The following is a 25,051-nucleotide window of genomic DNA, read 5'->3' on the forward strand; positions in this document are numbered from 1 at the left end:
AAGAGCTTCCAAGTTTGGAGGCTTCACCTAAGGAAAAATATCTGCAGAGGAAAAAAATCCTTAGCAACCAATGAGACAAAGCTATTGTCTCAACTAACTCTGTTAAGGGCTATTTTCAGGTAGGAACACGAGAACAGGTATCCCTTGGACAGTGGGGATTACACTGTATGGGCAGCAGGACAACTGGCACGTGCTTTAGGGGACTTATCTCCACAGAACTGCCTCGTGCTTTTTCACGCGTCCCTTACTTCAATCAAATCTTAATCTTGCAAGGGCGACTGTGATACTAACAGAATTTGCAACACAAGAAAAACACCCAAGTAAACAAACAGCCAAATAACGCTACAGAAATTAAGCGGCAAAGTCTCCAAAGCAAACAGCTCAAGAGGAATAGGGACACCCACAGGAACAGAACACAGAAGCGGCTGAGCAAGACAGCGAGGGGACGTGGCTGCACAGTAACGTGTCTCTCCCTGCCTTGAACAAACACGGCAGTCTGCACAGGAAGCCGTGTACAAGAAGATATGGAAAAAGGAAAGGAGAGTTTCAATGGAGAGTTGAGCTGGACACGTTTGCCTTAATCCATTCGTCTCCGAGGATGTTAAACCACCATTAACTTTTAACTGTAACAGCTTTTGTTCCCCATCCAGATTTTTCCCCGTAGCTTTTAGTATATGATTTCATGGCAGCCTAGGACGATCTGAAGAGTGCCTCCACTTTGATATTCAAGTTTAGTCAACTTCTACAGCTGCCTGGATGATAAACAGATTTACTTTAGGTTAAAATAAGTCAAACACTCAACTTACCATCGTTCTACTGACTTCAGTTACCCTGATTTATAGCAACTGACCTGGCCCAGTATTTTCAAGCTCCAGATGATATTACAGAGAAGATGGAATAATTACCGAACAAGTATCCTCTTCAACAACTGCTGATCTCCTTCAGAGTAGCCAGGCCAGTCCTTCTGTACTTCTTTGTATACACAATCTTTCAGTGTGAAAGTGCTGTCCTTGGCACTCAAATTTGCCACCTGAAACAAAAGTAATTTGCAAAAAACTGTTAGGGTTTAATTTTCTCACTTGTTCTAACAAAAGAGATCTAACATGTAGGCAAAAATCTCAGCAGACTTAGCAGCAGTTAGTAGTGTCAGAGAACAAGTAGAGACTTTATACTTCATTGCCTAATTATTTAGATTATTTAATCAAACTGTGCCTTTCCTTTTGCCTTGTCTTTGCAATAGTTTATTACGAGTTTCCAAAGCATATCCAATATACTGGGAAACAAGTGATATCTAAGCAGATTATTCAGCTTGGATAGTCTGGAACAGTACAACAGCAGTTTATGGAAATACCTGGAAATAAACACTAGTGGGAACAGGCAGTCCACTTATCACACTTGTCCAATAGCTAAAATGGTGCGGTTCATCAGCTGTTAGAGGAACTCTTGCAGCGATAGCTTAGTTAACAATTGCCAGAAGATAATTTCTCACTAACAAGCCAGTAAAACAGGCGACAGATAGCTTCTTTCTCAAGGAGCAGTGAAGAGAATGCCTTGCAGATACAATGCATTAGGGAGCTTGCAGATTACACCGTGCAGTTCAGTGCATTACGATCACCTGCTGGATTTCACGGAGGAGAACTTTTCCGAGGACTACTTCAGGGCACGAACAAAACCTGTGATTACCAGCTTATAACCCAGGGTTTTACAGTAAAGCATTGCACCTAAATCATGTGCTGCAGCTAGCTCAGAACACTTGCACGAGAAGGTTTGTGACATTTTATCCAATTCTATCGTGTGTAGCGTCCCCACAAAACTCTGCATGGTGCCTACATGGATAGGAAACACTGCTGGAACCAGCAGAATTGTATTAGAATGGAAACAACTTGTTAAGAGTTTTCCCGCTTTAATCAGTCTTTCCACAGCTTGACTGAAAAATTTAACTTCTTGCTGCTGGTTACACATCTGAAAAATACAATGTTAGCACAAACCAAAAAGCCCCAATTAAGTTTTCACAGATACTGTACTGTCTTACTGAACCCTTCTTTGGTGATTGTAGAGCACTGCAAGTTTAGAAAGAAAACAAAGCCTTAAATTTGCTTTTATAAAAGGGATACGGAGGCAGAGATGCCAAATGCTATGCCCACGGCCAGGCTGATCAACTGGCAAAGCCAGCAACTGCATCCCAAATAGGCTGCTGTAGCCGCTCAGTTTGACGACTGTATTACACTTGAAACTGGAAGACGGTTTTATTCAGTCAGTGGAGATATTGTGCATCTGTTTAAGGATTGGCGTTCTCCATTGCTCGCTCCATTCAGGAGACGGTTGTGCTTATGAACTTCTATTATCCACGCAGCAGTGAGACAGCCTCAGAAAAGCAAGTGAAGGAGTAGAAAGTCTTGAGTTAACTGAAGATGCTGTTAATTCCTCTACTTTTGCCTTAGGGAGACTATGACCTAATATTAAAAAATCTATGAATTTAAAAGCAAAAAGCCACAGAACTAATACAGCAAAGCTCTCCTGATAAGCAAAAAATAAAAGTCACAGTTATCAGTTTACATGATGAACACTTTTGTTTTTCCTTTCGGTTCTGTCAGCTTTCCAAAATCCTGAGCCAAAACACAAGAAGAATTTGAGCTGTGTTTTACATTTAGATATCCCAGTAAACATGCCCAAGAGACAAAAGCAAAGCCAGGTTCTTTTTCAAAAACTCTGAGAATCTCTCCCGTTACTGCCTCTTTCTACAGCGGGAGACACGCTGCTCGGCAAGGCTTGTAGCCCAGGCAGAACAACTACTCAGATTTTCTCTGCACAGAGGCTGAGAGCCGCTACCTCCTTGTTTTGCTGGTGTGGGACTCCGCAAGCTCCACCCCAGGCCTCCCAAAAATAGAAACCTTGCAAAATGAGGCAAAAAGGCCAGCAGGAACACAGAGTCCTATGAGAGATGCAAGAGTACAATGAAACCCACACCTAGACGTATTTAGACATGTAGCTTTAATGAAGCCTGTAATTTTTAGCTTATCTGTGTCTGCTTGTGGATGGGAGCCCTGGTAGCGCTGAAAGGAGATTAAGTTTACAAGCAATACATTTACAGCCCAACCAGGCTGACACTGTGGACACTGCTAAACACACCACTTGCCTGCTAGGGGTTTGTGAGAGCATCAATAAAAGGTGACTATCAAAAACAGTATTTCTAGTATTAAACCTATTTATAGCATTCAAAAGGGTGCTCAAAAGAATTCTAGCACTGCTGGAAAATTAAGGGCTACAGGATTAAAGTCTAGGGAAGGAGCAAGTTGTGCCAGCAATAACTCCATTTTCAATATGAACTGCCCTGTGCCCTTGGGCAAACTAACTCCTCACCGTCTCATTCTTTTCAGCTACAGAAAGGAGTAAAAAAAAAACCAACCTAATACAGAAGAGGGACAGCTGCAGCATTTAAATAAATATCCATGATGTGTTTTGTACTGAGAGAGCAATAAAGGTATTTACTGCATTTCCTAAAATGGCACCTTCAACATGACTCAAAGTGTTAAGAACTGATTTAGCTTGGAGACAGCTTTCACACTTGACATACAAATAATATGCTTTGCAAGAAGCTGCATGATCTTCACACCTAACCAGCTGCATTTCAAAGCAGGAAAGGCATGGGTCTGAACACTACAAAGAAGATGTAAAGCTTAGTGGAGAGGGACATTTTTTTCCTTCACATAGGAAATATTACATGTATCAATACAGAACGTGTTCCTTTAAATCCACATTAATAAAAATACATAGAATAGATTTATAGGTTACAACAAATCAAACAGCTCTTAGATCCTCTGTAACATAATTCTCCCAACGACCAACCAAAAGCATTCCTCTTAAGTGACTGATCTGTGAACCGAAATCATACAGCTTAGCTGCATACACCTAAACCGAGGCGTACACACAAGAGGTTTCTGCTCCCTCTAGCAAAATCGTAACGTGAATTGCGAACTTCTGTCGGACACGGCCTTTAAAGAAACATTCAGCTGCAGCTTTGAGATACACAGGTTACGTTCAGACTAATACAGAAGGTACTACCGTTCTGAGAAGACATTTCCCTTTACCTAAATTGTTGCCTTCATCAGAGTACAAACCTGTTGCAGAAGGTTGTCCAGCAAATCCTTGTCCTGCTGAGAAAGTCCATCCTTCTGCAATCTGAGAATAAGTTCAGGTTTCTTATAAGGCTTTAGTGCCAGTAAGTGCACAACCCTATCTTTGAAGGGTCTCTGAGAAATCGCACTATTGCCTCTCTTTATTGCACTGGCAAGGTTGACTGGCGTTGGGCGCTTCCTGGAGGGAACAGCATCGGAAGCTCCTGGTGCAGGTTTACGCACCTGAACCTTTTTGCCTAAAATGAGATGAGAATAGTGAACTGCAGCAGTCACCTTGCAAAGGCCAGTGGTCTGTCAACATGTATATGGAGTTCGTTACACCATCTAAAGCGCCAGAAGATGACAGTGAAGGACAAACACAACCAGCACACCCCATCCGTTCTGATATGCCGCTGGAACAAGTATCCCATGAGTTTTACGATTCACAACAAGCTTGTAACAAGTAAACAGCAACACCAAGCTCTGGGAACCTGAGTATTATTGGCCACAAGCTTACATAAAGATCTCTTTGTTTGCCAGCTTTTCATTTATCCCAAGTGCATGTATCCCCATGGTTGATCTGACCATTTTTTCCCTCCAGAGAAGAAAATTCTGCATTATTATGTAGAAGAGTCGAAATATGGAGCGGAAAGACCAGAACTGGTCAACGAGCGGCTCCCTGCTGCTGATCTCAGCAAAAACGCTACTCCAGCAGATGTTTCTGCTTTTAGAACAATAGGAACTTTATGGGGCTGGGTCCACCTCCCTTCCCCCCCCCGCCAAACACAGCCACATGAATGGGGTCTAACACCGATACATTAGCCTATTCATTAGTGTGCTGTCTATTCTAATAGAATAACTCCTTCTACATTGTAGTAATAACTGCTTCACCCTCCAGTTATTTATGCTTATGTGAGAACATAAATCTGTCTCAAAAGTTCATCTCGAGCCCTCAGAGGCAGCTTCCTCAACTCCGTCCCAAATGTGGTTCTTGGTTTCTGACAGCATTATACAGGAATTCATCTTCCCATTCCTACTGAAAAACAGCTTTAGCTAGAACCCTCACACAAGTCCCACATCACTTACTAAAATGCAAATCAAAGAATTTTACTATTTTGAATACCAAAACAGGTCACAAAGCTACAAAAGGCGAAACCAGCAAATTGAAAAAGCAAATCTGTAGGTTCCAAGGTCTAAAACATGGAGATAGAATCAATAATCACTTCGGTTCAAGAAAATGACCTTCACTAGGACAAACAACATCCAGCATTTACTGCAAGAATTTTGGAGGTTTATTTCAGCATGGCAATTCTCCACTGCTAGGAAGCAATGTTTTCAACTGAGCCATCTAAAGATACTGGTGACTGTCTGCAGTGTTTATTTTACTGAAATGTAGATTGCATAACTCAGTCCCCATTTCCTGGCTTTTTATTACGCACCACACTGATGCAAGCAAGTACAACCCATCGTCGGCAGGGCTGAGTTAAGACAAGAGGAAGAAAAACAACAATTCACATGCTATACATCCCAAAATTCAGAGGTCAACTGGACTTCGTTTCCAGAAATGGGACAAGAGAAGATTCGTCAGCTTTCTAGAACTCCCTTAACTCTTGCCAGGTCACAAACAGCAGAAACACACTGGGACATTTCCACTTAGGGCTGGAGCCAAAATGCACAGTGATAGGAAAAGAAAGAACTAAATTAAGCCAGAACACAAAGTCTTTTAAAATATTTATACATGTGCATATATTTAGATGTATACACACACACATTTAGTGTATATATAAGCACACATATCCCCCTACAGACATATCATCTATCTATTTACATATATATATTCGTTCAAGTGTTAGTTCATATCTATACTGTTCTGTTGATCTCCAATTTCAACATTTCATATAAATTCTTCCACATCTGAGCTGTCTGGAATGACTCCACTGACGTTTAAGTGCTGAGCTCCATGTTCTCGTGGAAATGTGAGAGCCAGCCTTCTCCCTCCAGACTAGCCTGCGAGTGAATCAGCTGACGGGGCTGGCACACCAAATACATGCGTATCCCACAAGAGGACTGTCCTTGCCCAGGTTCTTCCTTCTTGGACCAGTACTTTCCTCCCGTCTTAAACACTGACATCTTATATATGCAGCACGTGCTCCACTCCACTGCTTTTCACATGGTCGTACCTCCATTTCAGAGCAGTAAACATTTTAGCAAGAGTATTTTTAAATCAGAAGTTTTGCTCTATCTTTCTGGGAAGCAATTTGCTTTGAGAATCTTCTCCCTCACAAGCCTAACAACTTCATCCACTTACTGTAATGTTCTCAAATATAAGCTAAACAGAATAATCTTCTAGTCTACAGGAAATCAATGCATTTCCTTCCTGATTACTATCTTATTTCTCAGCTTTGAGCACTTGGCTGATAAAACAATGAGTCAGGGTCAGTTCTACATTTTGCAACTCACCATTCTCATCACAGACATCCTCTGAGAAGAGACTGGCTACAGATCACATGGGCTGCAGAAAAAACAGCTGGCTCAAAAAAAAAGCCCCTCTGCTTTCTGCTTAATATTTGTGCCCTAAATTTGTGACCAGACTGAGGTTAAGCAGAGACCTGAGCCCAAAGTTAGGTCTCTGCAGGCTCCTTCTGGAGCCCACTGATATTTGCCACAGTTCTATTTCCTCCCCTAAGATTCTCCTTTAATTGTCACAATAAGATGGTTTCTTTAAGGCTGCAGTCAACAGCACTGCTTTAGTCTCTTTGTTTATTAACACAAGTGCTCTGCTATCTGCATCCTAGATGTTGCATGTTACGGTCCCAAGTGTAGGCACACACCAGATGTGTGACAACAGCGGTGGTACATTTTAGCTGACTTCGCTAGGAGCACAGACACTTCTGATGGATCAGCGGTATGCTCTCAGCATCATTGCATGACAAATATGAAATAATGCCAGCGAGTGATGTGACTGCGCACGACAATCCTTGGAGGCCACACAAACACCACCACACATGTTCTAGGGTGAAGATGGAAGCCATAAAGAAGTCACAATACAAGGAGAGTAGCACCCTAATAAATGAGACACCCATACGGAACTACCAGATACTTGTTAAAGACTTTCATGGACAAGCAAAACAAGCGTCAGCATTTGACTTCAGAAGCTAGTGAAGACAGTCCCCCAAATGAAGTTGCTGCTTACCTACGTATCTCCCCCCAGGTTTAATGACTATAGCGCTCCGGCTGCGAGTCTCCTCCTCTGCCTGTGCCATGCTTTGCCTTGCCTTCTGGTAGGAATCATCAGTAGCACACACGGTGATTTTATCCTGTATGCTTCCAAGGCAATCCAAATGGATATTGCCATTGCTGCAAAAGAAATGCAATGGAAAAGATACTCCCAACACTGCAAATGGGCACATCTCTGTCGCTGGTGAATAACTGAGCTTGCGTTATCTAAATAATAGGAGGGGACAGAAAGACGCTGAGAGGTAAACAGATTCTTCTGTGAGTGCCTCCTTACCCAAGTATACACACGCAAACAGATTAGAAAGACTCTAAAAAGAAAGAACACGTATTAAGTCTTGTTCAGGTTTGTTAGGGAAAAGGTTCTACAGAAGATATAAAAAAAAAAAGAAAAGGCTAGATTTTCTTTTGCTCACCTCGATACATACTGCTGGATACAGTCAAAACTCCCCTGGGGGCTGTCCTTGCCAATATTTGAAAGATAAAAAGTGAAAGTCCGCACTTCCGTAGGTCGATCAGGCCTTGGAATTGCAATGTGCTGTTTGGAAGGAGAAAAATATTGGTCATTTGGGTAGCCCACACTAACACAAAATTCAAATTTTCAGCAGTCACTATGCTTTTAGCCATTTTGCACTACAAGTAAAGCATATGGATTACTGCATAGGAGACTACGAAGAGCGAGAAGCTACAAGAAGGATCCAAGTTAGCAAAACTATATGCACTGAAAAGATAAGGTAAGAGAGGTAGACAGATGTAAAGAACAGCTAAAGAGACAGCTATGACTGTAACAGAACAGGGATCTGAGCTGGCGGCTTGCTGCCTTTCGAAGCATGAGCCCGCAATAATCTTGTTCTAGTAATCTGACCCAATTCTATTGATTCAGGCTCAAAACAGACTTGCTACCACTGTTTATATTCAATTTAAAGCACTTTAGATTTGTTTCTTTAGAATTAGTGATCCAGCACTAAACATAGTACAAGCCAGGTCACTAGGTAGCATGCTTATTCTTTTTTAAGAGATTATAATTCCATAACGAGATTTCATGGCTCACAGTAGAGTGTGACGCTCCTGCTAAATTAAATATTTAATCAAGCATTAAGTGTGCTCTGCAGACAACTCTACAGCGATCTGCATTGTTTCCCCCCCCCCAGCCATTCATTTTTCAAAAGGGAAACTGTTTCCCCTCTGCATTCAAGATCCAACATAAATCTCAGCATCTGAGCTCTACTATCACATCAATATTTGATAATTAAGATGGCTTCCAGAAAATGAGACAGAAGGAACATCAGCTTCAACCTATTTTAGGCTACACTCTACCACACAGATTTATATTTACCCAGATTGCCACATATATGCACAAAATATATATGCCTAGCAAACCAACTCGTGGCATCCACGTATGACTGTGCTCCACAGAAGATTACTGCTGGTACAGAAGGGTTTCTAGGTGGTTTCCCTTTGACCTCAGACATCTACAGCAGCCTGGAAACCCGGTACATCTGTGCCACTTTGCTAAACCACAGGGATGTTCTCAGAACCGGCAAGAAACGCCTGTGTGACCTGCGCTGAGCTGAGCCAGCGCAGCATTTTCCATTCACTCTCTGTAAAGACCAGCTATCCTCCAGCCAGCCCTCAAAACAGACTTCCCTTCTTTCGAAACGGCAAGCCAAGAAACCCAGACTTGAGCGACCCAGAAGGACAAGTTACCCCCCGCGCAGTCCCAGGATCTGGATCTAAAAATACTCGGAGCAGATTTGGTGGCGATCCGGGCACTGACGGGCAGCGCTAACCCTCCGGCAGCAGCAGCTGAGCTCTGTTATCTCCCCTGCCAAACGTGCGCCGCAGCCTTGAGCCCTTAATCTGTCCCGGCACCCTCTGCCCCCACCCATCCAGAACGAATAAAATTCTCTTCTGCTTTACAAGAGAGCTGAGAATATGCACAAAGTCAAAGTTATGTAAACAGTAGATTGTGGGTGTTTTACAGTTGGCACCGTTCACCCGCTCGTTAATTTGCTGGGAACGGGGCAAGAAGGTAAATGCAATGGGTCTGTTCAGCTTCTAGTGCCGTTCGTTGGGGGAGCGAGTTGTGCTGCACGCGACGGGTTTGTAAAACAAAACCTGGAGGATGTAACCAAATCATATGTTCACACACTAAAATAACTTGCTTCCAGCTCCTGATTCACCATTGTAAAAAACGGCTGCTCTGAGAGCTCCGACTTTGGCATTTTTGTAGAGTTTCTGCAGCTTCTTCAAAGGACGTAAAATGAGACAGAAGCGAGAGTCACTTCAGCGTTAAATGTTGCTCGTTCCAGTACTGAAAAGTGTAGCACATGCAAACTGGCCGTTATCTAGGAATTATTTTTAGCTGAAACAGAAGGTTTCTCAAGCCACCAAATCAGCATGGTAACTGCTTTGAGGCAGCCCTAATTTTGGTGCCGAGTATTACACCAGTAACCATAGACACTTAAAAATAGCTCAGTACAGATGTTACTTCTGTTTTTTTCTTTCAAGTAATATTCATCTGTGTACAGCTCATTCTGAATGGCAATTTCACCTTCCTCTATTAATACCAGCACAAGTTCATCCCAAGAAACAGGGGAACGAACAGATGCTGCTCTTAAGGAATATCCAGATAGTCCCACTTTAGCATCTCAAAGCAGAGTAACACTGCTAATTACGACCTAGTTACTACTATCGAAATTCTGATTATTGCACAGATTATTGCACTGAAAGTAATTAACAAGACTAGCACTGCTATAAAGAAATGCATCCCAAGGCCAAGATCACTTACAGTCTGTGGTCTAGAAAAACTCTTGTGAGATTCGATCCAGACCAGGATCCATACGGGAGGTTTCGTCCCCTGTCACTGAAACAGCTGTTTTATTTTGGGCTAGAACCACTGACATCCTCCTTTCAGCACCTGGCCAACAGAGTTGCCACCTTGCTGACCCCGTGTTTTATTCCTGGCCAATTCCCTTCTCTGGGTAATCAGAGTATTAAACATGGAAGTTGTTTCCTGCGTATTAGAAGCTGAGAGTATCCTTGACAGCATTCATTAGGCTAACGCTGGGAATAGGTAAAAAAAGACACGGACACAGTAATTTAAAAACCCCACAAATAATGAGATTCAACAGGTCAGGCGGCTTCTAGAGAATTAAATTAAGGAAGCAGCAGTTTGTTTTAAACTCTTATTTTATACCCTGCTTCCCCCAATCATCAAATATTTCTAAGTTTTTCCTTCTTGCGAGAAGGGTATTTACACAGAAAAGTCACACTATTAAAATCTCCTATCACTGGACACTGCTTTAAATCACGCTCTGACATTTGTGCTACGTATAAAACCTACCACCCTCAAACGTTAATTGGAAATCTTCTCCATAGCAACATTTATTAGGAAGCAAATCAGGAAGCAACAAATCGGGGAATTAAGGTATAGTGGAAGAAAGTGTATTCCAAAAATAAATAGCTAAACAAATACGTTTTAATGTCATCATCTGAATTTGAGAACTTGTTAAATTCTCTTTTCAGTCCAGTTGATAGGAGGCTCACTAGGAAGTGTTTAAAGCCCTGCCATCAATTCCTTAAAGCAGGGCACAACCGTGACATATACGAGCACTACACTTCAAAACAGATGGTTACGCAGCTGCCAGCTTCTTGTCATACCCAGTAAAAATAATAATAAAAGGACAAAGAGCTCTTTCTATCTGCCCCAATTGAACTGGATCTCGCTTTCTTCAAAGCTCTACCTTTGGCCTTTACTCGACAGTGCAATTAATTAAACAGCTGAAAACGAGGCAAGCAGAGGTCAGCTCTGTGCCGCCAACATCCTCCTTCCACCCGCAACGCCCCGGCGCTGCGCACACTGTGCAGGGCTCAACGCTTCGCTCTTTAAATGGCAACATCAGACGCAATCGGGCTGCTTCGCTCCTTTTCCATTCAGCCCGGGCTGTCATTACAGGTGACTGGCAGCTCCTTCACCAAAAACTCTTCTCTGGAAGTTAAGGGCTCAAATACAATTAAGTGCATTAAATATTTTTCATTTTTATAAGGAACTGCATAATTTGAAAATATTTTTAATTATTATAAGGAACTGCATCATTTTAAAATAGGGTCCTTTTTTAATTATTATAAGGAACCACATCATTTTAAAATAGGGTTGTTTTTTGTTAACCTGAAAATGCCCGGGGCCGTGTCAGATCCATGTGAAACCCACTACAAGGAGAGCACAGCAGCTGAGGGCAGTGGAGCGTTTTAAGCTGTTCTGATTCATTTTGCTACATTTCCTTCCAGGGGGAAGATTAAAAGAAGAGGCATTTCTAGAACTTAAGCAGCTTTACAGGAAAAGTTAGGTGTAGATCCTCACAAGGTGTTCTACAAAGGGAAAAGAAAGCATTTGCAGTCTCTTTAGCTTCTTTATTACACGCAAAGCTGTTTGTTCATCTAATAACAACAAATCATGCACCCTTAAAAGTTTTCCTTGTCACTCGCTTCTAATTTTGCCAAACTTCAGTTGCAGATTTTTATCTAAGCTTTCATGCTGAGCTTTCTGGGAAGTTTAATTATAAACAAAGTAAAAAAACCTGGAAATTGCTCCTTTCTTTATTTCCCAGGACAAAAAGGTTTGTATTTTTCTTCTTAACTTACAATAACAATCATGTCTTTCCTGCTATGTTTTGTTAGAGTACTATGTACTATTAGTGAGGCTAATATCACAAGGTAAAATATGGGCAAGGAGAAATGTGCTAGACTTTGATGCCTACTTAATTCAAGCCTTTTTGAAAGTTTTATTGTGCCACCCCCAAAAATTAAGAAGTTATTTACAACTGAGTTCAGACTCTTGAAGAAAAAAAAAATTTAAATTCCCCTTCCTTATGCAGAGCACCAAAGTTAAACACACACCTTTTTGTATCTAAAAGGTATATAAATGACATTTTTAAAGTTCACTGAAGAGTTGCATCACTTTACCAGAAACACTACCAATTAAATCTCAACGTTGTCAGTAACTGGCATGACAGACGGTTTCAAGCGTCTATAAATATCTTGGAGGAGTTCAGTCATCGGAACAGAAGTTAGAGAAATAAAACTCCTAAATATAAAAAAAACTTTTGGTGCTCACAGAAACTGCACAGTTGTTTAGACATGCATATTAAATAAAGCTTCGGTACATTCGTAGCAGCCTCCAAGCTCTGCTACTGTAAATAACGGGTACCCATAAAGTCTTGCCCCAAGTTTACCAGGCTTGGCATGGCGTTTCCTCGGGACACAGGCGAGGCCTCCATGGATTGCTGCACCCACCACAGTACTGCCATCAGGGAACTTTCCGTTTCCTCGTTCTACCCAACGGCATGGCCTTATAAAACTAAATTGCACCCCCGGCAACACTGCTGGTGCTATGGGTTTAGCAAGGTTAGAAAATAAAGAGGGGGAAAAGTTTTTAGAGGGAGATAATCCATGCGATCAATGAGCAAACAGTCTTTCCTGGACCACATCTCAACTTCACATCTCTCACTTTCAGAAAGCAGAGCATCACTCTTTGAACTGGAATAGGACAGACATACAGAACAAATACCTTACTCAGATTAATCGTATAAGCCAGTAAAGAACTTTCCAAGGAAACCCACATACAAACTTACCCCTTGGCTTCCTTGAAACTGGATTACTGGTTTTGATGTCACAGCATCCTAAAAAAACAAGTGGGGGGGGGGAAAAAAAGATTACCTTAGAGAAATTTAAAGCTCCAACATGCACTGCCAAAAAATACTCAGCTTGATTTGTCACCTATACTTTTTACTTCCTTTCTTTTTTTTTTTTTTTAAAGGAAAAAGGTTTGGGGAAGTATACAGAATTCCAAGCAAGAAAATACAAAAACTCTGAAACAGCGATTTGTACCTAGAAAAGGGACACCGTAACGTCACCAGTGGTACCCTTACTTGAGAAAAAGAACAGCTCTGAGATGGCTCCCAGATGGGCTACGCTTAGTTCCTTCCTGACCCCTAAACCACATTTCAGGCACAGAGTAGCTTAGCTGTGTATCTGCGGCGCTTACGTAAGTTTTGAGTTAAACAGTGGGTATTTGAGGGGAAAATGTATTACAGTTCTAGGTCTGAGCACACGCTAAGGAAGTTTTTTCCAATAGAAAGCTGGCGATTCGTTGGAAAAGCAAACTGCAACTTCATTGCAAAATACTGTTGTTACATCACCCATTTCAACAATAGGCCTCTTCCTCCATACTAATTTGCTTACATTTCAAGTAGTCATACTCCTGCTAGCTCTAAAAAAGCCCTTAAATCTGCTCAAGGCAGAAACACCACTGAATTTCAGCCTTTTTGCACTGCGATTGCACTTTTCGCTTTGCCGCGATTTTACAAATATCACAAAGGCTTTGGAATTCAAACTCTTACCTGAGGTTTCAACTACAGAGAAAGAAATAACGTATGCAATCCAAGCCACACTAAGTTTTTCTTTCTTAAATTTCAGGAGAACTGTGGCTTTATTGGTTTTATTTCCTAAATCACACAAAACATTCCAAGACACACTAAAAGACACCCTCCTGCAGAACAGGAGTTGTGCTCCACGGGGTGGAAAAACATGCTGCGTGTGGGATCCCATTGTGAAGCTTTCCAAAGGGACAGAAGAATTTACAAAGAAGTTGAAATGTCATTTAGGAGTGAACACGTTGCCACATATACGGGAGACACATTTCAATGGGAAAAATGCCAAGAGTTTAGGAGAGAAAGCCCAAATGGTGCATTTGTAGTGTCCTTTTTGTATCGCAGTTCTCGCATCTCCCAGCATTATAAAGATCACATCGACTTCCACAGGATTACAGAAACAGACATTTACATTCAGCAGCAAAAGAGTTAACAGCTTGAAAGCCCATTAAGTTTATTATCTCTCATAAAACCTTTCCAAATGCTTTCAGCCCAGGAGTGAAGAATCTAAGCCACAATACACTGACACTAACCAAAAAAAAATTCAGTAGCAAGAAAATATCCTTCTAGCGCAGACGAATAAGCTCATACCAAGACACAGTCTTCAGAGCCTTTTAAGAGCCCATCCAATACGATTTAACAGATCTGCATCATACCCTACATTGTTACGAGATATTTATGACGCTGAGTAAAGCGAGAACGTGCTTGAAGCTGACAGCACTCACTCTGTTCTATAGCAAGTTTTATAGACCCGAAACAACCTTTATAAAGAAACAATAAACAACATCTTGCTCTTCGTACAGAGATCACCAAATTCCTCGAGTGCCACGACATTGCATACCACAGCACGCTGTTCATAGACAGACTGGCCAGCTTTTTGTTCACGGTGTCAGCATGTACTGTGCAATGTGTCCAGAAATTCATATGAACATACTTGAGCAAACAAGCATTTGAAACATTAAAAAAATCTGGATTAAAAAAAAAATCTCAATGTGGATCTTGTACGGCTAATTACGGATTTGTGAAGTTCTGCAATTAATTCTGGAAAATTACTTAAGTGGAATAAAAAGGTAATATGAAGCACGTAAGTAGAGTAACGAGGCAGTAACAATACAAAAGTACTGTTACACAAATCAGGACAAGCTTTAATTACAGAACTTATAAATTCCCTAATCTACATACAAAATGGTTTTAAGTTAAATGTGTAATCGCAAACTTAAAAATGAGTGTTCGTGTGACTTAAATGGCAAACTTCAGCTTATTTCCTTGAACCCCCGAAATACAGTATTTCTACGCTCCTGAGTTGTCTGTGTCTAGGGGCTGCTGGGTTTTGTGATTTGCCCTGTAGGAATATCAGTGTTGTAACTCCTTGCCGCACTCCACAGAAGGGATCGCGGGGAAGAGCTGGATATTGGAGAGTCATTGCACCGTCTGAGTTCCCCTTTCAGGGAGAGAAGGGGAAGGCTCTTGGCTTCTCAGCAAGACCACCCTGTACCTACACAGGCGTCGCTTCCCTTCTGCTGATGCCCAATTCCTTGGCTACAGGTCGTTTGAGAATGCTTATGGAAGAAAATACTCGCACACCCTAACCTAATGAAGGATATTAATTTAAGTACTTCTATGAGATGAAATTAAATTCCTGCATGGACACCTTCATCCAGAATACAAGCAGACAGATGAATTAAGCTAAACCAAATTAAAACCATATTTCAATTTCTATCTTCGGTTTGTTTGAATTAACTTTCCTGAACGTTCTTGTATGGACAAACCCCCATTTCAAAGAGTTCTTGCTACCATTTCCAAAATCCCCCCCCCCCGTCATCTTCTGAAGAGTCATCTAATTCTTCTTCCTTAGTGATGCCAAGACAGTGAACTTCCTTCGTTACAGCTTCCTAGAAATGCTGTCCCATCCACCTTTCGTGGGAAGAAGGTTTTTTCCTCTTTGTCTTTCGTTCTAATGAAAACAAGTCATCTCCTCAGCCCTAAGACAGGGCCGTGGTACTGCTGCGGGTGCAAGTCTGCCTTCTCCAGTATACACCAACTTACAGGGTTTAGTAAATTTTTGGTATATCAAGGATGCTGATGAAGCCTCACCTTTGTGTTCAATTAAGAGGCAAAACAAGACAGATCTGTCCAAGCAAGTGGGCCACCTGCACAGCCTAAGCATCTTCCAGCTAACAAATTCTAGCTTTATTCCTCCGTGAGACTCAATAGAAATCAGCTACTGGAAGCTGATTAGGATAAAGACAAAAATCTAAGCAAGAAAACAACAGTTCAAGTATTTTAAACCAGCCACCTGTCAGTTCAACAGGTTTTCTGCTGCCAGGTACCAGATGTTCACCTCTGCAGTTAACACACTCATCCATAACGGTGACAGCACGGTTGAAGAGGTCCAAGAGTGAATGAGCAAGATTGCTGGGACCTGTGGGACCAGAGAACAAGCGACTGCCACGCAAGAATAACAAATTTCTAAACTATGCACAGACCAAGAGCAAGCAAAGCCCCTTTAAACACACCTAAGACGCATGAATTACATGTCTGCTCCATGATCGCTATTGTTTCAACAAAAGGCTTCCTGATGCAGGACTGAAAGGTTAGCAAATCATTACCACGTCTTCACTGTTTGCTAGTTCCTACAATGGATCTTTAAGAAAATGCGTCAAGCTTCCTCCCATCTTACCGTAAGAGAAAATGAACTGTTTTAACAAACCGGAGAGTCCTTCCTGCAGCCAAAGTCACCAATGCCCCAAAGCTCTATAGGAATAACTTCCAAAGGAACATCCAAACCACAAATGCGTGGCTGTACTTCTCCGAGATGTACCCAGATTTAAATTGCCAGCTTCACCCTATCTACCTGACTTGCAAACAGACCCCCAAAAGGAGCCTGAATAGACCCCAGTTATGTCAGGTGACAACCCAGCATTTTACTCCATAAAAATTCACTTATTTGCTCTCCCGAAAGAGCATTTCCATGCTTCGGTGCCCAGCTCACTGCCTTCCATAGCTCCTGCTGTATTCTTTGGGCATGATGGAGAAATAAAGCAGCAAGCTTCAAACACTAAAGCTCTGCTCTGGGACGCCAACATGGATCAAACCCCAGACCCAAATGCTTTTTGTCAGACGGTCCTCCAGATACCGTAAGATTATTTCAGAAGTCATGAGACTAAACCGAAAAACCAAAAACTCATCCCCAAAGCTCCCACAAAACATTTGTCTTTTATTAGCATGGTATTATGCTCATCTTCATCCTCTAGCTTCCCCGGGCTAGAGGAGAGCTAGTAACCCTTAATACATGCTCTGAAAGCTCAGAGGCGGTGGCAATGCGCAAACAGTTCCTCGCACTTAAATACTCCAGATCTGGCATGTGGAAGCTTGAATAAAGAGTAGGAGGAACAAGAAAGTATCAACAAAACACAAAAATTGAATGTAAAACTAATAAAATACTTTATTTGGTATGATCAAAGCTGGCACGAGGTTTTAAAAACGTTTAGTGGAAAAGCTGGATGGGATATTCCTAAACAGGACCAGAAAGGACATTTGAAATCCTCAGGTCAAGTAACCAGTTGGAAACCTCCCCGTTTCTTCGGGGAAATACAGATAATTAAAGAATACGTTGTTTCAAGAAGTTCTGTTACGCATTTACTGGAATTTATTCTGGAGGCAGTGTTATACGGAAAATATTTGCCTATACTTAGTATTGGTGTATTTGTCTGTTTTCTTGAATGTTAAAGAGTCACAAATGCCGAGCAAACAGAGCAAATGAAAGCTTACCCTTATTTATGTTGGAACAAGGGAATTATTTTCAGAATTTAAAGCTTCTTGCAAACATTTCAAATTAGTAGCAAGAACTCCAATAAACATACAGAGAACCTATAAAATCATGCTAACCCCAGGCTGGCATTAACAGGACATTTTGAACCGTCACATGCAGTTCCAACCAGGTAAAGCCACTGCACCTCAGAAGTCAGTTACAAAAACGAGAAGAAACCGAAATCGCTTAAAATTCATAAATTTCAGACTCGCTAATACCCCAAACTCATTGAAGTTCCTCTTTAATTCTTTGGTTATGACTAGTTTATGTTTCTTTGGCCTACGCAGCGTGGTCCAGATATAGGCATACTCCCCCCTCTACTTCCTCCAGCTTCTCAGCACAGCTGGGCAAAGGATAAAAAACAAGGGTCAGATCCCAATCTGGGAGGATACTCGCTTCGAGCAGACCTGGACGCTTGAGAAAAGGTGTCCTGCAGACCTGGAGAGAGCTTAATGATTTAGATTTCCACTTACATTTTCGTTTTAAATAAGCCATGCTGACTTTGCAAAGTAAAAGAGACCAAAACCAAAGCAAATATATCCAGTGTCTCGCTGTGACAGACTCACAAGAGACACCTCAGAGTCCCAAAGTTCATTAGTAGCAAGATATATAAAACCCAGGGGAAATAAAGACCTTTGAATATACCCACAACAACTTCAAGTGACTGTGTGAAGCTTACTGGCAGTCAATTAGCCAAAGCTGTCCCAAGAGAGAACCACTGCATATTACGTAGAGACAAAAGACTTCTCCTAAGACATTCCACTTTTTCAAGGCTTATATTTACCTCTTACCAGAAACACAGCAGTAAAAAGCCTCCTGAATATTCTTTTTTATGTCACATCTATTACTTATGGAATTAAAATACCGTCTCCCTGCAACACAATTTCCATCTGCAATTTAAGGCCTCCCAACAATCTCATTTGAAGTTGAGGACACTAACAGACTGCAGATGGGATCGAGTCTGCTGAGACTTGAAAATTATAGATCCTATATAATTTTTGTTGACCTAAACTACAAAGCCTTCCGGATCTTTTTATACTACATAAGCCTTGGAGACAAGCTACTAGTTTTGCTATTCAAATACAAAATTTTCAGGGAAAAAAAAAGAGTCTTGGAAATTCCATGTAAATCCACAACTACTGAAGCAAAAGTTTAGCTTTCTACTCACGAGAGGTGCCAGCAGCCACTGTGACAACGGTCAGCTGCCGAGGTGAGAAACGCACCCATGGGGATGCTTCTGGAGGACTCGGGTCCCCCTGCATCCTTCCAGAGATGCAGAGATAGGTACCTGCAGACCCCACCGTGCACAAGCAGCCTCCGTGCAGGAGCAGCGCAGCACTGCGGGGTGCGATGGGCGCTCCTCGGGTTGCAATCCCCGAATTAACCGATGGATGCATTTGTTGGCTTCTCCTCTCCGAGATTACCCCATTTATTACTTTGATGAGCGAGGTGTTGCCAAAGAACAGAACCGCATCTCTCTGCTGGGCCCAGTTCCCTACTCTTCTACCCCATTTTCCTCTCCCCAACATCTAAAAGAAATATTTGTTTGGGACGGAAGCGAGTACTCGAGCTTTTAATACAAATTTTTAAAAAGGTGCTTTTGATGAAGGTTTAGGAGCTGGAGACTTACCAATTACTCTGAACTATATTCTGTTTATTATAAACAATCATCTTCCTAAATGCATCCAAAATGCTAAGCTGTACATTTTAAAGTTTTAATTGCTAAACTGCAAAACACATATTGGCTTCCTTGTTTATAATTGCATAATTTTAAGCGGGCTATTACAGCACAAACGCCGCTACCTCAGTAGTTTAACTTTCCACAGTCAAAAACCAAGAGTGCCCCTATAAGATAGAGAACAAGTTTTATTAAAAATGTCAGCTCAGAAAAACCCTTGACGTTACTGAAACTGTGGCTGAGTTACAGAATTTCAACATTCACAGCTCCTTATTAAGGAAGCATCGTAAGCATACGAAATTTTACATCACTACACAATCTGAGCAAAGATACTGTTCCACTTGAAATACAGAAAACCACTACCTTTGAGTATGTTTAGGGAGTAAGACACATGATTAAGTTAAAAAAAGAAAGTGTAGCCTAATCGAAATGCTTTGTGCCTGCAACGTAAAGCAGAAACTCAGTCCCTAAATGGACAATAGCTTGTATCAGCAAACCAGAAAGCAATTAAACTCCACTGTCATCAAGATGTCACCCCACAGGCACGAGAGCTGAGCTAGCCACGGAGCCTGTTCTCTCACGCATGCCTGGATCTTCTGATCTCGTCTAATCCAGGTTAAAAAGATCTTCCTGAATAAAACGCAATGTATTTGTTGATTTTTTTTTCTTTTTTTTCCAGAATTCATTTGGAAACTTAAACCAAAACAACTGAGCACCGCTTCCCCAGGCAGCAATGCACGGGCAAGGCACAAAGCCACCGTACACCTCCCTGGCTCAGTTTTAGAGCAGATGCCAGAAAGCTTTCTTTAAAGAGGAACTAGGGAAAGGGAGAGACGGAGTGAGAAATAGTACATACGGAGCCAAACTGGCTACCCAAACACCCATCCCGCACCCTCAAAATGCAGGACAGCGGATGGAGGCTGACGCTTGCCAGCCTCACGGTGACAGGTTGCAGCACAGAGCGCTTTGCCAGTGTTTTTGACTATGCCACAATGAGAGCGGTTACCCAGCTTTTCAAACCCATCTTGCTTCTTCATTAGTCCCGAGTATGAAGCTCCTCGGTGGGTCTCATCTTTGAAACCCCTCCACAGCAGGAGCAAACAATTCAAACGAAACTCACCCTGGTGATGTTTTACGTACAGAGTAGTTTAAGTTTTATGCTCAAGCCCAGTGAAATTTTTGTATTTCAACTTGGTAACTTCAAGTAAATCTTTCCAGACGTGCTTCAAAAGAGTCTTTGCTTCCTAGTGCAGAACGAAACTGTTTTTTTTCCTTATCCTGCATTTGCAAAAATAAACCTTTAAATTCCAAAAGAACAGATGCCTCTGACACAAAATCTGATACTCTGATCATCTTTAACACCAGACCGCAAATCTTGTGAAAGGTAGCTTTGGTAAGGAAGCTCCAACTCGCTGCATACACTGAAAAATCCTGGGACAAACCACACATCGCTCGCGATCATTAAGCCAAGATGTTTGGCTAGCGAAAGGTGCAGTAGTTTTCCACTAGAAAGGAAAGCTACGCATATATGCAATTTAGGCAATGCCTTTCAGGAAGAAAATTAAAAGGAGGCTCAATTCCTTAGAGAAATAATTATTGTCACTTGGTATCGAGTTTACTCTGATCACTGCAGAGCAGGTGACCTTGTTTGGCCGTAGGAGAACCTGGCTACAGCAGACAGACCAGCATATCTATCGGACCAATTCCTTCCCAAGAGCAGGAACCACCAAATGACTTCTTGCAATCCCTATTCCTAAATTTCTACGGCAACGCAAATACAGTAACCGAGCAACTCTTTAGTGAACAGAGAGATGGATACAGAATTGTTCTGTATAAATACGAACAAACACACTATCTGAAATGGCTGCAAGAGATGCTGCAAGGATGCAGTGGTCTGTCTCCAAAGAAGACGCAAGCTTTGGAAGTCCCAGGTCCGTTGTCTGCAAAAACAGAGGACACTGAAGAGTTAAACCTACCTGTCTCCAGAGAAGGGCTCACCTGTTAGGGGACAGGTTACTGCAGAGAGAGACACTGCATGAGCAGAATGGGCACTGGGGACAGATACGGGTGTAGTCAGTTCATTTTAAGAGCCACAGCACTTCTGTTCTGAATACCACTTTCTTTTTGAATGACCAGTCGGTCACTGGGTCCCGTCGCAGCTGCTTCCAAGAGGCCCAACTTCACTGCTCGATGTAATCGGTATCAAGCGGCTGCAGCTCTCCACCTGGCCAAAGCTGGAAAGCAGTGCAAATCCACACCAAAACGGGAGGCGAGTTGTAGTCTCAGGTCAAAGGGAACGTGTATTGTAAGAAACAGGAAAAGATCAAAGGTGGTTTTGTGGCATCAAGGGCCCCTAGCTCCCAATTAACTCAGACACAGTTACCTATCTTCAACACCGACGCAGAAATCGGCCTCATTTGGGAATCCAAGCTCGGAGACTACCGGCACATTTCCCAACGGTACAGCACTCCTTTTTTTATTTTGTGTTTTTTATCTTTGCTTTTCCGGGGAGTTAAGGGAGACCTACTCATTAAGGCTAGCAAGAGAAGCAATAATCATAAAGTCTCAACTCTTTATGCCTGACACCAGACTGCCACGAGAGCTTAAAGGACGATTATCTGCAGTTTAATCATTACAAACTCCCACCAATTTCACTATTAACAAGACGGGGCTACTTAGTGAGGTTTTACTGTCAGAAGACCAACAGCCAACTCCCATGATTCCCAAAGGCTTGTGAAGGAAAGGCTTTTTGGGGAAAAAAAGATCCTTTGCATCCCCGTGCAGCTTTCAGTGTCTAGTACAACTGTTCAAAGCAGTCCGGTAATCAATTAAAAATACGTCTATAATGAAAGAATTATCAAAACATCATGCCCATTTTGTAGTGCAATAACGCAGGAGGTCTCCTTCACTCCAAGTAAAACCCTAGTATTTTTGGTACAATTACTGCATCTCTCTGGAAAGGAAGTTCAATTTTTTTGGTATTGGATTTTCTGCATCCATCACTCGTTACAAAAGGGTGTTCCAGACCCTCACTGAAACCGAGAACCAGTAGCCCTCAAAGCTATTTTAATTTTATTAGTCAGCATTGCATTCTTGAATCAAAACTGTCCATTTAAATGCCCTTACCTTTCTCTCAGGCTCTCGTCCTGTTCTCGCCAAACCAATCCCCAAGACAGAGGTTCAAGTACCCCTTCCCCTCTTCCACAAGCACACTAGAAATCACCAAATTCTGCACAAATGGTTATTTTTATTACCATTTTTCCTGAAGGGATTTTTCTTCTGTAACACAGACTAAAAGCAATAGAAGGTAAAACCGGGAAAGCATAAACAAGTTGAAACACTTCCCAAAGCACTTGTACAAAGATAATATTGTGCTGGCAAATTAATCACAAAAAAATTTAAGCACAAACCTAGAAATAAGTTCTGTTGTTACTTGCAAGCAATTGTATGGAGTTTAGGGAAAAGTTAAATTAACACATCCTAAAGCCCACCCCTTTTTAAAAATAGCAACCCTATAGCCACTTGCTTACACAGGAGGGGGAAAAAAAATGGTTTAAATTGAGAAATTAAGTCAGAGTTTAAGTCTGCTCATATGGCCTGAATCTATCCCTTTCTTACAGAGCAGTACTGCGTATCTTTTAGCACGGCTAAATCTGTTAGCAGATAATGTAAGTTAAAGATAGGGTAGGAAAAAGGATGGTAAATATTGGTATTTCTAAAGGGCAGGCAAAGGAAAGCAAACCCTCTTAGATTTGTTTTTTGAACATGTGGATTTGTTTTGAAACACTGTTTTCAACAAGAAACTCTATTCCACAAAGAAATTTCCTGTTCTGCCTCCATACATTGGAAATACTAATAAGCGTAATAATTATTAAATATTCTCCTAGAAGTTCAGCAATATGGCTTCAGCATCTGTACACATTTGCATTACAAGACAATTTAGAGAGACCTTAGTCTGGCAAGAATCCCATTAAGACATCCATGCTCAAAATTCCTTGGGTAATCATCTCTTGCATGCAACACTGCTTGTTTTTGCAGCAGAATTTTATTGTAGCTATCAGATGATCTTGTTAAATTGGGAAAGGACTAAAAAAAAAAACCAAACAACTGACAGAAGGAAACTGAATCATCCAAAGTTCCCAACGTGGCTAAAGGTGAACAGCAGTTCTGGTTTTCCCGAAAGGCTTTACTTAAACAGTTTTATGAGCCAAGAATCATTAAGGGGTTTTAGATTTTCTCAGATTAATATTTTAAAAGCCATTCCTCTAGTACAAGATACCTTGAACAAAGGCTTCTGTGCTTCCTCTGAAAGAAGAGGGAGGTTTGCTAACCGTTTACTAGATGCTGGAGGTGTGGCCACCTCTCAAACGAAACCAAAAAGCTTGTAAAAATGCTGAGGAAAACAATTTCAATCATGGAAATCACTTGGCTTGCTGTCGTCTATCTTAGAAACAGTACTTTTCACCGATCAGCCTTTCTGAAGCAATACAAGCCACACTGCTTTTGGTCTATTTTGACAGCAAATCAGGTCTGTGAAATGTGAAGATGGAGGCGGTTTTGGTCTGATTGCTGAAAAAGGATCACAGCAACTACCCATCATTTCTATTCCTGACCCTTCCCACCCTCAATGGGTTCAAATTTGAAACGTGGATACAACTGAAAAACGATGATTTCAAGAAGCTTCACTGAAAAGATTTAGAATTAGCTATTAAATATAGGGAAGACCAAAACTTGTTTCCCCTCGCTGGGGAATGGGAAGCAGAAGTCTGCTGATACGCACTCGCCTGGCAGCGGCAGCAAGCTGGCCATTCAGCACAGATGCATCCAGACACCCACGTCACAGAGAGGGCCAACGAGGGACCCAGTTCCGCAGGATGAGACTTCCCTATTTCTGCTGCTCAGAGCACAACATCCACCATGAATACTCACCTACTCTTCTGCTCAGTTGCATTCTGTTTAAATGCTCCTCTTACTTCAAACTTCACACGTTATTCTGCCAAATTCCTCTCCTGAACTGCTATGGGGCTCAGCAACTGAAGTTGGAGAGGGCTTGTACCACTGCAGAGGTAACTGAAGCAACTCACCTTTAGTTCTCATATTGCTACATAAATATAATACAAAGGTTTTCCAGCCAGGCATCTTCCAAGGCAGCCATAAAAATCATCATTCTTAGCCCAAGACAAGAGTTAATGTTTTTTTTCTGAACTGCTACCCTACAAAAGCTGCTTACAGACAATTCTGCGTCTGGCTGGTCTTCACCTTTAATGACTATAAAGCACACATTACCCTTGCGTTGGGCAGACCTAAGACATGGATGAAAAGGTCACCCTCACGCTTAGAACTGAGAGAAGTTAAATAGTTAAAAGGAAGCTTTTCTGTAACTGGCTGTATCAAGCACACATACTACAAATATTTTGGTTTTAGCTTTTGCACTGTACAAAATCCTCAACTATCAGAAGAAAATGTTTCCCAAATTAATATAAAGAAGTGTGTCACGATAGCACATCTTCAACAACTCCCCCTCATCCCCACCACAAATAAAGCTTCCATAACTGATGAAAACACCCAGGCTCTTCCATCCGAGGCCGAAGGCCATGCTGTGGAAGTGATGTAAAGTGACTACAGAACCAGATTTAGAGTCGAGACTTGTTCCATTTGCCCTCCGTCAGAAGCTTTCCTTCTGTGACCTTATATAAAGCATTTCACCTCTGGGTTGAAACTCCTCCATTTGTGAAACACAGCTAATATCTCCCAGGTGGTATATGGAGACACGGCCACTTCA

At 41.7% G+C, this 25,051-nt stretch overlaps 1 protein-coding gene across 1 annotated transcript in view; it reads right to left on the reverse strand.

Annotated features, from left to right (window-relative positions):
- The window catches only part of ELL (elongation factor RNA polymerase II), a 56,998-nt gene that overhangs the window by 14,245 nt on the left and 17,702 nt on the right, over positions 1-25,051 (reverse strand). The window contains exons 2-7 of the mRNA XM_009321420.1: positions 16,111-16,202; positions 12,983-13,030; positions 7,766-7,887; positions 7,309-7,472; positions 4,119-4,372; positions 906-1,030 (exon numbers count right to left, since the gene is read on the reverse strand). Coding sequence (XP_009319695.1) covers positions 906-1,030; positions 4,119-4,372; positions 7,309-7,472; positions 7,766-7,887; positions 12,983-13,030; positions 16,111-16,202 — 805 coding nt within the window. The remainder of the gene's footprint in view (positions 1-905; positions 1,031-4,118; positions 4,373-7,308; positions 7,473-7,765; positions 7,888-12,982; positions 13,031-16,110; positions 16,203-25,051) is intronic.

This window comes from Pygoscelis adeliae, unplaced genomic scaffold, assembly GCF_000699105.1.
Source record: "Pygoscelis adeliae isolate BGI_AS28 unplaced genomic scaffold, ASM69910v1 Scaffold693, whole genome shotgun sequence".
Classification (NCBI taxonomy): Eukaryota; Metazoa; Chordata; class Aves; order Sphenisciformes; family Spheniscidae; genus Pygoscelis; species Pygoscelis adeliae.